Source organism: Pygoscelis adeliae, unplaced genomic scaffold (genome assembly GCF_000699105.1).
Source record: "Pygoscelis adeliae isolate BGI_AS28 unplaced genomic scaffold, ASM69910v1 Scaffold108, whole genome shotgun sequence".
Classification (NCBI taxonomy): Eukaryota; Metazoa; Chordata; class Aves; order Sphenisciformes; family Spheniscidae; genus Pygoscelis; species Pygoscelis adeliae.
In genome coordinates this window covers 9,043,772-9,057,460 of record NW_008825498.1, presented here as the reverse complement: position 1 = coordinate 9,057,460, position 13,689 = coordinate 9,043,772, and the positions used below count along the sequence as shown (strand labels likewise).

Below are 13,689 nucleotides of genomic sequence, written 5' to 3'. Positions count from 1 at the left end.
AGGTATATACTCAGTACAGCGCTTGAAGAAAGATGACGAGTACACCAGTCCTCGGGGTTTTCATTCCACCTTTTACTCTACCACTAATCTGGGGGAGGAGGGGAGGGGGCGGAACAAGTTTCCGACGCTGCTGACGCTCAGTAGGCTGCCTTAACGCCCAGCAGCACACAGCACGCACCCCGGAAGCCACCGCGGGGTCTGTGAGGGTCACTACCCACGACGACTGCACCGCAACGCTTCTTGCCTCGATGCAGTCGAGCGCAGCCTTGAGCTCTGGCAAGCGGGCACCCTCCCGCGCCCCCGCCCAGCCGCTGGAACCGGTGGCAGGAGGTCAGCGTCACAGTACCGAGCAGCACTGGTATATCACCACGTTAAGAACTTCGGCATGTACTCGTCGGCGAGACTAGAGTCTTTGCATTAGTTTACAGTCCACTATGAACAATTTTCTGCTGCATGTAAACATGACTAACTAGATAAAATACAATCAAACCTTTGTAAAAGTTAATAAAATAGCTTTCTTTTAAAAAAAAACAAAGTTAGCCTATTACTGCATTGTTTACAATTTTAATAAAATAGTACAACCTTTCGGTTGTTACCAGTCCTGAGTTCACTGTAGTAAAAATGGCCCTGGCTTCTGCTGAAGGTCTGCACCCACTCAGTACGTTTTGGCAGAAGTCTCCCAATAAAAACGGAATTCCTTCGGGAGCAGTTAAGTCTGGTGCTGTCCGTTGAGGAAGTTGTATACCAGGAACTGGCCGGTGCCACAGTACTGCGTTGCAAAGAGTTTTCCATCAGGAGTGGGGTCAGAGAAAGCGATTTCCTCTTTACTTAAGTATGAGCCATAGATGAAGTTGCTCCTGTTAGGAAAAAAAAAAAGAAAAATAAAAAAATTACCCTCAGGGAATAATGCCAGAATGTTTATGCTGTTAGGCCACAAGCCATTAATTAAGGGGCACGGACATTCAAAAGGAAGCAGCTCTATTAGGAGGAGACAGCTCCATTTATATGATCTATCTCCTCCTTCCAAACGGCAAGGAGGAGCACTTGTTCTGGGCGGGTTTTTGTAAGGTTTTGGTATGTTAGAAGAAACGTTCGTACAGAGCAATTGCTTGCGAGCTGCATCAAGAGTTCAATTTCAGAGTTTAAAAAAAAAAAAAAACAACGTTTGAATTCATTCCAGCTATCTCTCCATAGAGAGGAGACTGCTAGGACTAGGACTCCAATCACTAGGAATGAAAACGTAAGCTACAAAGAAGCTAGGGTGCTTACGGAGGGGGCTGAAAGGACCCGATGACATTTCACGTTCCTGGTTTGAGAAAAACATCCGACATTTGGATGCGAGCACATCTTGGGTTAATTTAGAACATCTAAGAACACAACCTCAAGGCATAATTCATCATAAGTAAGTAAGTGGTACACCTTCAGTAATAACCACCTGAAAAGGAAGATTCAATTTGCTTAACTACTTCTTCTTCGTGAAAACATTTCATGTATGTTTTATTCTTATTTGAAGAAAGGGGAGAGAATCAAGGGATGCCATTGTACTGTCCGGATGGCTCCGTGAGCAAATTCAGAGAATTGATCTCAGGCTTTAAGGCCTCAATCAGGGGGAGGAGGAGGTAACGTTTACCCTTGGAAACGGAAGAAACTCCCATTAAAGTTAAGTTTTTTAACTCCTAGAAAATAAACTTACGTGTACTTGCAGAGCAAGTACGAGCTTCGATCATATGGACATCTCCATTAAATCTTGAGGAAAAGACAATAGGAACAAAATCCTTTCTAATTATTACCAGCTTTATTCCCTTCTCTTCAGTGTATGTAGGAACAGGATTTTGCAAGGTTCTTAAGGCCGTCTGACCGGCTTTTTCTGACTCCAGGCCAGCTGTGAAAGCTCGAGTGAAACGGGGCAGGCGTTCTCAAAATGGACTTAAAAGTCTGCTAGGATGCCGCCTTCAACATTTCGAAGTCAGGATTTAGCTGGCTACCAGAATCATCCTGTTCAAACTACCTTTTGCTACAAAAGACATTTAGGTTGAAGTTTCACTGGCAGCTGAGCAGATCTAACTGCTTACTGCCCTCAAAAAGCGGGTCTCGCTCCTTTCCTTTGCCTTCTGCAACCTTCTGGGCTCCCTCATTTATGCCAACTCTAGAGCTCATCAGACCTTTCTACAAACCAACTGAGCACCAGAATAACACAAAGCGTTCTTTGGTGAACCTGTTTTCTGCTAACGTAGCAATGAGCTAACGGAAGGCCAAACAAGCACCAGAGCACAGCCAGAGGTAAGACGCGGCGCACAGCTGAGAGGAAACCTGAGTCCTCTTCTCGCTAGCTGCGACGAACCATTAAAACTGATTTTAAAGATCCTTTAGAGCTGTAACTGAAGGAGCAACTCCAGCCTTGCTTTGGGGAAGAAATCTTTCCTTTAGAAATAAGTTTCTAGGAAGCTTCTGAATACACAATTAAAAATCAGCCAAAAATAAAACCAAATCATCAAGTTAATATGCTTATCTGAATACAGCTTTACAGTCGATAGTTCAGACAGAATGTGATCCGATAAGAGCTTTCTAGTTGCTCCACCAGCCAGGCAAGATGCGTTCTGCAGAGCAGAACAGCTTTGCTAGGCTCTCCAAATACCCAAGAGGGCGAGGCTTGGCAGACACAGCAGGACCTCTGCCACAAACTCCAACAAGATGGGGCTAGCCAGGCACCTAGCACAAACCTGACAGCCCAGCAGTAGTAAGATTTGGGTAGTTCTTGGCATTACTCAGAACAGGTGTTTAAACTTCTAGGAAACGTCACTGGAAGAAGCCTAAGGTTTGGGAAGTCAATGTTTTTAACATTTCTCTAAACAGTAGCGTGGATGTTTGAGTCCTTTTATGGATCTAGCACTTAGCATTCAGCATTCAGCTCGATACACTCATCACTAGCTACTAAAGCTCCATGGAAATTGAAAATACCTCATAAGGCTCAGTGAACCTGAGTAAAGAAAAAAAAAATACAGTTGGAAGCCACCAGACTATATCAAATAGCGCGGTGCGCTCACCTCTGCTCTCTCTCCCTTTCTACCTCTAAGGAATGCACGTTCAGCCAATGGTTAGGTCCCAGTCCTTAACACTTGGGTAATCTCACACTTTGACCAAAGACGGTCTCATTTCCTTCACTCGTAATTACCTCGGAGGAGTTTACCCAAGCTCACTGGCGGTCTGCTAGGGTGACCCATTGCAATTGCACTTAGCAGAAAGACTTCTGTTAAAGACAAGCTATTGCAGAATACTGACGTTAGTTATTGAACTCCACGTAATACTGGAACTGCCGACTGTGCTCAAATCTACATCCCCAGTATCATCAGCAGCTTAAAAATACAAGCTTGAGACACACAAAGCAATAAATGTCTTGGACTGAGTTCTATCTAAAACACGTGTAACCACGGAACTTTTTTTATATTACCTAAGACACTCTATCATCCGAGAAGCAATCTTCTTTCGACGCATCATGCTGAATACCCATATCCGACTAATCCCACAAATAGCAGGTTCTGGAGAAGTTGAACAGCACCATGCTTTCTGTCTTTCAAATATGACTTTCTCGTTCTCTGAACTGACTTCTGGAACCTTCTCTTCTATAACTCTGTAGCCCTGCAAGTGATGTAAAAATTATTTGTCACTTTATAAAAGCTAATGACTGAACAAAATAATTCTTGTGCAATTTATTTCAGTTAAACATACTTACGTGCTAAAATGCCTTACCAAAAAGGCTGCGTATTTGTGTCTCATTTAATTTCTCTTAAGAGTTTCAGAATTGGAACAGATGATAAAAGGTTAAACCAAAAAACCCTCTAAAGCTGATCCGATTTAAAATAACAGCAACAAATAATCCAATTCTTATTACCATCTGTATTAAAGTGTTTGCATCAATTTCTCTGACTTTGACTGAGATTGTTTTGCTTCTCGCCTGCTGCTCCCAAGGGACGGCGGAAAACACCACAGTTTACAAGGGAACAGACAGAATACGTGACAAAGCTCTGACATCAGTTTTTAGTACTGCAACTGGCAGTACGACTTCTTGTCCTGCTCGCCCCTGCGCAGTTCTGCCCTCTGCTTCTGTTCGCTGTGGAGCTGTTTGACCCCGCGGTGATTCAACTCAGTCCTACAGAGCACCCACTTTTTCATCTACGTTGGATTTCTGCCGGGCAGGGAGGTGAATCTGCTTGTCAACAAGCAAGAGCAGAGCCAGAGCTAGCGTAAGACTAGCAGAGGAAGACAAATTCCACCCTTTGGCTGAAGCGAGTTCTCAGATGAGCAGGTCTGAGCCAAGTATGACACCATACATGTGTCTCAGCTCAGCGTCAACTATACAAAAATGAGCAACTACATTTCAGAATGGTCTACCACCAAAAGTCTCTTCCTCTGTGCAAAAGGCACACACCGAATACTTATTTGCTAAATGGCTAGACTTAAACTCCGAGGTAATTCTATAGTTTCAGAATGTCTGAAGAACACAGTCACTATGCACTGACGTAGGCTGCCCTTCTCCAAATCAATCACTTACCCACTGGATATGTTCTGCAATTAAACAGCCGATAACTTTTTTGTCATTAGAAATAAAAAGAAGAGTTTTAGTTCTAGAGTAACACATGAGCGGAGCTTGCTGAAATCCCAAGTCATTGTCTACCATTTCTCTAATTTCTTCAACCTGTCAAAATAAATTTAAATGCTGTGTAAGAAACACGTGTAAATATACATTTGTATAAATTGACATTAAAATTACAGATTTGCAAAAATGCACTAAGGTATCCAGAACACAGAAAGCTATTCCAGAAGTTAAGGATTATCCTAAGTAACCTGCAACACATCGGTCCACATAAGCGTTCCTTAAATAATACTCGGCTGGAAACAGGAAGAGACGTCTAAGTCAGCTTCCATTAAGTCCAAACTTCAATTAGTCAAAGGCTAATAGAGACAACACAGATAATCAAAGTGTGGACTCTGATATTCTCGGAGTAAATGAGATCTATGCCAAAAGTTAAACTAGCTTAGTTGAAGGTTTTCTGTCTGTTACTTTTCAAGTCTTGAAAGAACTAATCCATTAAGGGTTTTGAGCAGATGACAGCAAGCGTGGTGCCGAGGCAGCTAGAAAATGTATGCATTTGTTGTAAAGGAATGAGTAACTGTCGCCTCTTTCCTCAAGCTTTCGGCTTTTCCATTAGCTTGGCAAAGAGTAACTGAAACTAAAAATAAAATTTTGTCTAATATTAGCAAGTTTAGAAGAAATATATAAACTCCAGCATGAATGTAAACAAAAGCTTATGCATGAGCCGAGATTTTACTGGGGAATTCTTGTACCTACAACAGGGCATTGGAACAGCCGCTATCATCCCTCTGTCGTCTCATGAGACAGAAATAAAGTGGCCTTTCCCATGTGGCGCTTTAAATGGCATAAGCTTCTTTAATGCACGTTGTAGTTACATTAGTAAAGCAAGACTAGAATTACTGATGCTATGGATATATGAAGTTAGTACTGATCAAATGAAAAGTGTGTTAAAAAATGCTTTTAAAATAACTTTTAAAAGGCATGGTATCAGTTACTTTCTACTTTCTCATCTAACCTTCAGGAACCGGTCTTTTAATGACAAGTCCAATTAGCCAATTGGAACACTAAGTAACCATTCTTGAAGTCAGTCATCCACAGTGGGGACAGCTGTAGGTTTTCTCAACTTCAACCACACAGAACTATGGAGAACTCTATCCTAAATGACTTCATTTGCTACAGGCTTCCTTTCCTCTGCCCCACTTAGATATTTTAAGTAATTTTTTCTTCAGCCATTTTTTACTAAACTGAATGTGCAATGAATGTACTAAAATGAAGATAATACCACCAGAGAAACAAAACTTAATAAACAAACTTATCTGCATTAAATATTGTAAAAAGAAAATTTGTAGTTTCTTTTCAATTCAATAACTTAAAAAATTCTACGTTAGGCTAAAGAAAACCCACTACAGTCAGAAAGAGCTGTATTGGGCATCAATTCAGCCTCCAGAGGTCCCTTCCAATCTCAACCATTCTGTGATCCTGCAATAGTGGTACTGTTAAAAAGTACCTATTAGTCACAGTGAATCCCCAGCTAAACAGAATCAATGCCATGCTACTGAAAAAAAAAAATGTAATGACATATTAAGATGTATGAACACAGGCTAGCCAGCAAGACACTGAAGTACCCTGCTGCTCTAAGTCTCCACAAGTGTGCTGTGCCCAGTGTTAGGTAAAGAGTTTCAAGAGACGTGAGACATGGCACAAATGGAAATAATCTAGAGGAGAGTATGACAATCATCAGAGCTCTACAAAACGTTAGTTAGGAGTATAAACTAAAACCCAGCACGTCCTGTCAATCTTCTTAAGGTAAAACAATCAGACTTTGTTCAGGCACAAAAAACCTGTTGCAAAGAGGAAAAGAAGGATGTTTTCTACAGCTATGGCAGTATGATTTGCACTAACGAGCTTAAATTTCAGTACGGAGATTCTGTTGGACACTTAGGGAAAACATCCTAATGTCACGGACAGCGAAGCACTGTAACAGAGTCCTGAGAGGTTAGAAAAACCTCCAGTGGTACAAGTTTTAGAAAGTCGTCAGATGCATCATAACCAGAGCCGATCCTGCTTTGGACATGGGAATGGACTACATGACTTTGAGGCCACTCTCCACCTAAATCTGTTTTTATCCAAAAATTGTTTAGAGAGTGGTGCCGTATTCACGCTGTGTAATAATGTCACTACATTTCAGTTTTTTAAAATACAGTAGGAAGTTTATATCACATAAAATATCTGGCAGACATTCAGCAAGTATATTAAAAAAATGTAAAAAGATCAGTTGGTTGACGCTGTTCCCACCCCTGCCTTCCACTCCTGCTCAGACCCATCCTCTCTATGAAGAAAGCAAGCAGTGTGTAAGAGTGAGATGTCTGACCTGTTTGTGGAAAAAGCTACAGAACCAGGGCAGTTTTGATTCCAGCTTTCAACTGCTCCCATATAAATTATACAAACTTTCTATGAACATTCTCATTACTTATATTACAGTATCAAACACGGTAAGATATACAAGTCCAGTCCTTTTCACCATACCTTTTTAAGTGCATACTTTGGGTCATCAGGAAGAACCATTATTATCTTTCCATCAGGATATTCAGCCAAAATTCTCTCCTTTTTCCAACCCTAAATAAAACAAACACTTATCTAAACCATACACAAGATGTACTTTTACAAACAGAAATTGCACATTATTGTTCTAGACACTGAACTTATGCAGAGACTTCACACTATTTAGCAGTTGCTTTGCTAGAGAAGGAAACTTCAGCTAGCTTTTTAAAATGAGCACAACAGATATAGTACGATCTTATTTATACAACAATTTATACAATAGCCTAACTATATCTAGAAACAATTTGTGAAAGTGTCTTATAATTTCCCAACTAGATTTTTTTTTCCCCCAGGACTGCAGTGCAAACTGAATTTTAAAAAAGAAGTAGCAAACTCGGCTCACATAACTGATTTCCAAACCTAGGTAATACTTATTTTCCGAAGTCCAGTGAATGGGAAAAACCCTAAGTTTTATTAAAAGATTTCTTTTTAACATAGTTACCTCCACAAATACACACTCAGTTTTAAAGTTTGGCATGCGAAAGACCTCCAGGAGGTTCTAAGTGAACTGATTGGCATGCAGTTGCCCAAAATGTAAGGAATAGTTTATTTTGTTACTGATCATAACTGTTAAAGCCACAAGAAGGATACTAGAAAAAATTTTATAACTACCTTCTAAGAATCTAATAGGGAAGGAGGCTACGTTGTGTGTATCTGAAGTATAAACATACTCAAAAAAATAGAGGTAATTAACTCTTCTTCAGATCCACACTCGTGGTGAATAATGAGCAGTACCTGCATGGAAAAAAACAAAACAAAAAAGCCACTTAAATCTAGTAAGATGGGACTGGTAGATATCAGAACTCAAGTTGCTTTGATGGGACCTAAAAATACTGAATGCAGAAGTAACTTCAGCCACTAAAAAGGCTGACCTACAAGTCTTACTCAAAGCAACTTTAAATAAAAAAGCCTTTGAAGAAACAATATTGATGGAATAATTCTCATTGAAATCTGTACCTTCCCATAAAATAACGTTCAACTAAAGACCAAACAATGGAATTTGGCACTGAATGAATGCCATATATACTACCACAAAAAAATGACAAACTTAAGTGTTATAATACTTGATCTGTATCTCATTTTAATCATGCTGATTTTATTCCCTTATCCCAAACAAGACATGAAGAGAATAATTTTAGAAATTTATCTACTTGCTGGTAGCCCTGGAACTATTTAAGTATAAGTTTAGCACCCAGCATGGCAATGGTTGCAACACAGACACCATTTCAATCCTGCCTGCTTTTCTTCTCTGTAGTAGTTGCACTAAATACCAACACAAATGAAGATCCTATTTGAATTTATATATATTATGGTCTGAATACAAAGGGCAGCAAACAGCAGTGTCACAATATTCAGGTAAGCAGAAAAGTGCAATTTGTGGGATTGTGACATGCCTTTTGAGACTGTTAGAAAAGGTGTCAAAAAATTCAGGCAAAGATTACTACTCTTCAACCTCAAATGCCATCCTCTCTCCATTTTTTGTCTTTTGCTGCCTTTTGGCTACCTGTTTGCCCTGCAAAAAGCTTTCTACAGCCTATTTTAAACCAACTGTGACCATTGCTCAGCAGATAAATGCAATGTGTTCGATAATCCCACCATTACAGCATCCAGAATGTTGCAGGCCTAATGCAGAAAATTCAACCCTAAATTTTAGGTTAAGGTACTCTGTTAACATAATAGCCAGGTATTTCCAACAAAATGAAATCTGATGGAAGAAAACGTTTCTGAACAGCTTACTGCTGTTACACTTTTAAGCAACAGTGTACTAGCAGAAGTCGAAAAATAATTCCGTAAAAATGCAATAATTGACTCTCTAATACTTAGAACTCATTATTTTCATTATTGTCCACCTATCAATTTTCTTAAGTGATTAGTGTAATATGGGGACTGATCATATTCACAGGAGAGGCAGTTTGTAAATTGAAGTATTTTGGAATTTATTCAGGAATGTATCTTTTAGATGAAGCTTTCAAAAAAGTTTCTGCAAACCCTAAGCTCGTCCAAGATTTTTAGTTCATTTGGTTTACATCAGAGAAGACATTTTAAAGTCATATTCCTTTGTTATTGAAGCAGCTCTAAGAGTTTCAAAAAGACAAACTAACATTTCACATAAGCATATGCATCTTCAGTATCCTTATTGTTCAGTCTTAGTAAGGAATGAACTGTGCTTCCTTTAAACCAGACCAATGGAATTAATGCACAAGATGGGTCACAGCTCTTTCATATTCTAACATTAAAGCTGTTAAGGAAAATGTGCTATAGCTTCAACTGGGACTGATCCTATTAGGTATCTACAATACACAAAATATGCTTTACTATCAGTATCTTGCATGTGGTCTGAAGATGATTTCCCTTAACACACTAATTAACAAGGGTTTTTTTTAACAAAACCCCACTATTTTAACACTATTAAAACTCCTTGCAGACTGTTGTATTTTGTTTCAATCACTGAGAACTAAAGTAGCACTCCTTAACCCAGGCAGATGGCACGAACACCTTGCCATAGTAAGAAACAAGTGTGTTATGTCTGCAATATACTTTATAATTCTGCAATGTCAGAAAATTTGCTTTTCCTTTCCTTTTAACTGACATTACTTTAGGGCATTAAGACTTATTTACTGTTCAATGAGATGCCCAAGCTTTGATATACATTGCTTGTGATGACCAAAGAAGTTAAAAGGAAAGCTATTGTTCCCACCAGGATACACGTTATGCAAGGCCTCGAGTAAACGAACGTGATTATACCACTCCTCCCTGACACTGGAAGTCTGTGCTCAACAACAGATTACCTATAGCCAGCAGCAGCAAGGCACGTATAGCCTAATCACCACAGTTGGGCAGACTGGTGCTGTGCAGAGCCCCAGTAGCATGTCGTAACTGTTGCAACACCCTCCTCCCCTCCATGTCACGGCTATTTATCCTACAGGTATTTTTAATAGTTTAGGAACATAAGGCAACTCTGCAATGAACAGTTAACTCATTTTTAATCTACCTGTAACTTTTCTTCCCAATTCAAACAACATTAAAGATTGCTTCTGCTTGCTTATTAAGGTGCAATGGCAATAGAATTTACAAAAGAAAGAAATCATTCAAAAAAGTGCAATACAGACAAGCAGTTGCTACCGCATCGTGAAATAGTACAGACAGTAATTACAACTACGCTGTGCAGTACATTGCTTGCACTGGATATTATACACGTATATAATGAATGATGTAGAATACAGTTGGAAAGATGGTTCCAACACTAATAGCATCGTAGCTGAAACATTCAGCAATCAATTTCACATGAACTATGTTCTGCTTATAGTTTAAAATAGTATCCGATGTAGATTTGCCTTTAAAAGCTAAGTTAGAAGACACAATAGACTGCTTCCCATGCATTTCCTCATGTTTTAAAAGTTCTTATGTAAGAGTAGGAAATGAGACAGCAAACCTGGTATTTATCTATATATGTCAGTTCTGGCTTGTCTGCACTCCTCCCTGTTTCCCAAATGAATACAAATACATGAAAATTGGCAGTGGTTTTTTCTTATACCGTTTTTTCCTCAAAAATACTGAGGTAGTGAGGAAAATGTGGTTAATACTGTATAATTCTTTCACATTTGTGAAATTTTCCCCTAATAATCAAGTTTAGTATGAAATTTTGTGCCCTTTTACCCTTGATAATTTGTAGCAGAGAAATGGTCTACTGCATTCTTCTTCCTGACTCCTTCATCAAGTTGCAGATATTCCGCCTCTCTTTCCCCCAAGTGTAATATGGAGAATGAGGTTTTGACTGTAGAACACATTAAGATCCTTGGATGTAACTATTAAATACTACCCTCTGTTAAAACTAAGATTCTTACAGAAGACAGCTAATAGTAAGAACTTTATTTGAAATATTATTAAGTTTTATATTGAACAGATGTATCCCTTTTGGAATTAATGTAAATCAAGACAACCATGAAATCTTTCTAAGATGACATGAAGTTCATCATCATCTCCAATCCAAATATTCTATTAACGTTAGGTTCCAAGAAGTCAAATGTTGCCCTTTTTTTTTGTTTCAATACAAAAATCATAAGAACCTCACGGATGGGCTTGGATGCAATTACAGCAGAATAGCTATTTAAAACTTATCAGATTAGACATTAGCCCAAATAACAGCTTCTTCCACTTTCTTCAGCTCAAGATATTCTTAACTAAGAGGATGAGCTTGAAATACAAACACATTAACTGCATTCACATCAGGCACCTCAATCCACAGGCATTTCCTAACTTAAGTATTTGGCTTCACAACTTAAAAACATCATTAAAAATAATGTCTTGCTCTTAGAAGAATTTTGCAGAAATACTAAATTGATACTATGCGGTATCACAGAGAGGATACACAATTGACATTGTTTGGTGTCGCAGCTAGAGGATTTTATAAAACTGAACCACGTATTGATCCCACTCAATGCACGCACATGCTAGAATGGCTTATTTTTTCTGGAGACTTTCAGATGTCTGAAACCAGAAGGATAGCGAGACAGATTCCTACATTTGTCTGCAGTAGGGGACATCTCCCACACTAATCTATTCCTGCTCCGGTACTATCCTTGACCACCTTACCTACTTGCTTACTCAATTTGCACGCTCCTATTAACAGCAAATGGCACCCTTCAGAAAACCCGTATCAGTCCTTGCCCATCTTCTGTTCCCAAATCCAGAAAATGTCATTAAACTTGTCAAACCTCCTCTCTCCACACAAGGCCTGCAGTTTCCTTACTGTCTCTATCAACCATCCATGACAAAACAAGTATCCCAATACCATCTGCTTGTTAGCCTGTCCTACTTCTGGGGGCATCACGGAATTTCTAGGGACCTAGAAAGAAATTTTTACTAGAAGAAACAAGATAGGCCTTAAAAAAAAACCAAACAAAAACCAAAAATATATTTTGTTGAAGACAGTAAATAATTTATTATTTACATGCAAACTATCTTCTGGCTACTCAGTACTTTTAAGAAACCCACAAAGCAGCTGCATGCAGGTGGGCAAGACACTAACAATAAAGTCCATTTTCACAGTTCACAGCAAGAAGCTCTAGCATGATAAAGTATATAGGCTTTCTTTTTGCGATTCTGTGAAATGAATCATCAATAGAACTACTAGGCACGTAACGAGACACTCAAAAGGGAGAAAAACTGAGAAAAGTCTTCTCAAGTCAGGCTGGGACTGCACCATATGGCATGAAGAATGTGAATGAACAAGAGAATGAAAAATGCTTCTAAGATACCTTAGAATGGCCTCCAAATCAACAATAATGCCAAATACATTAACTACATAAAAAAGAGTATCTGGAAAGCTAATAAAGTAACATATCAAGGTCAACAAGACCAGATGTTCCTGGACCAGAAAGTCTAACCAAGAAGTTACCAAGACTTTCTCTAGTACAATTTTTTTAATCCCATGATGCTACTGTCCAGTTAACCCTTTCTGTCAGGGGAAGGAAGGTAGTTATAGTTTCAACACAGTAGCTACATACAAATACCTAGAAACCGAGCATATCACACCAAGCCATCCTCCCAACAATCCCCACTAGAAACCTCCTAGCAAAACTAGGATAACTAGCAATTGTTCTTCTGGTATTTCTGGACAACTAAGAATTAGCAAGTAGAGATTTGGTGTACTAATTCACTGTCAAGAAGGCTTATCTAAAATTCAAATTATTTTCTAAGAGGAGGTGAAGATGTTTCTGTCACGGACATTACCACAATACAATCAACGAAGAACCACTGACTATGGGTCAAATGACTAGCGTTAAAGACTTACCTATTTAGCATGGCAAAAGTTACTTACCCATGCAGAAAACAGTGTCAATCAAATTGTTATGAGAAAAAAAAAAAAATCAGAGGCAATTTAAAAACTCGTAAGACTCCTTCCTTCGCCTCTTACTCTATAGCTTCTGTTATAGAATAACCGTCTAAATCATCACTCTATAGCCATCTACGATGTCACAAAACACAACTAGAGTTTTAAAAGATTTCAGAGATAGAACTGTTTACTCACTGAACTGACAATACAAATAATTTGCTTGAGCACACATTGTGTGAAGTTTTACAAAGATGCCTAGCAACTGAGAAAACAATAAGGAAAGTTCTTCTCAAATTAAAAGCATACCTAACTTTACACATAGCTATTTACAACTGGTTTAAGGCAGTCTGCTCTTTCACTTTTGTTAATCACGCTGTTACTCTCGACATACACACAAGTCAGAAGTTTCAGCTTTCAACTTTCAAAATATTCAAACTTCAGCGCAGCTTCCCACCTACACGAACACAGCAGCTTTAAGTAACTATTGAACTCCTCTGCCAGCTTCTGTCCAAAAGAACTAACACCACCTTCTGTAAATTACGTTTACATCTTTGATAACATTCAAAATCTGAAAGTACTTGCGGGGGGGAGGGGGCAGGAAAAGGACAAACAGGACTCAAATGGGGAAACGTATTATATGCTGCCATTATAATGTACTTTG

General features: G+C 38.9%; 1 protein-coding gene across 1 annotated transcript in view; it reads right to left on the bottom strand.

Moving 5' to 3' along the window:
* Positions 1-316: 316 nt before the first annotated feature.
* ESCO1 (establishment of sister chromatid cohesion N-acetyltransferase 1) overlaps positions 317-13,689 on the bottom strand; it is a 33,236-nt gene continuing 19,863 nt past the window's right edge. Inside the window, exons 9-12 of the mRNA XM_009331449.1 lie at positions 7,118-7,207; positions 4,550-4,693; positions 3,449-3,636; positions 317-857 (exon numbers count right to left, since the gene is read on the bottom strand). Coding sequence (XP_009329724.1) covers positions 710-857; positions 3,449-3,636; positions 4,550-4,693; positions 7,118-7,207 — 570 coding nt within the window. The 3' untranslated portion in view covers positions 317-709. The remainder of the gene's footprint in view (positions 858-3,448; positions 3,637-4,549; positions 4,694-7,117; positions 7,208-13,689) is intronic.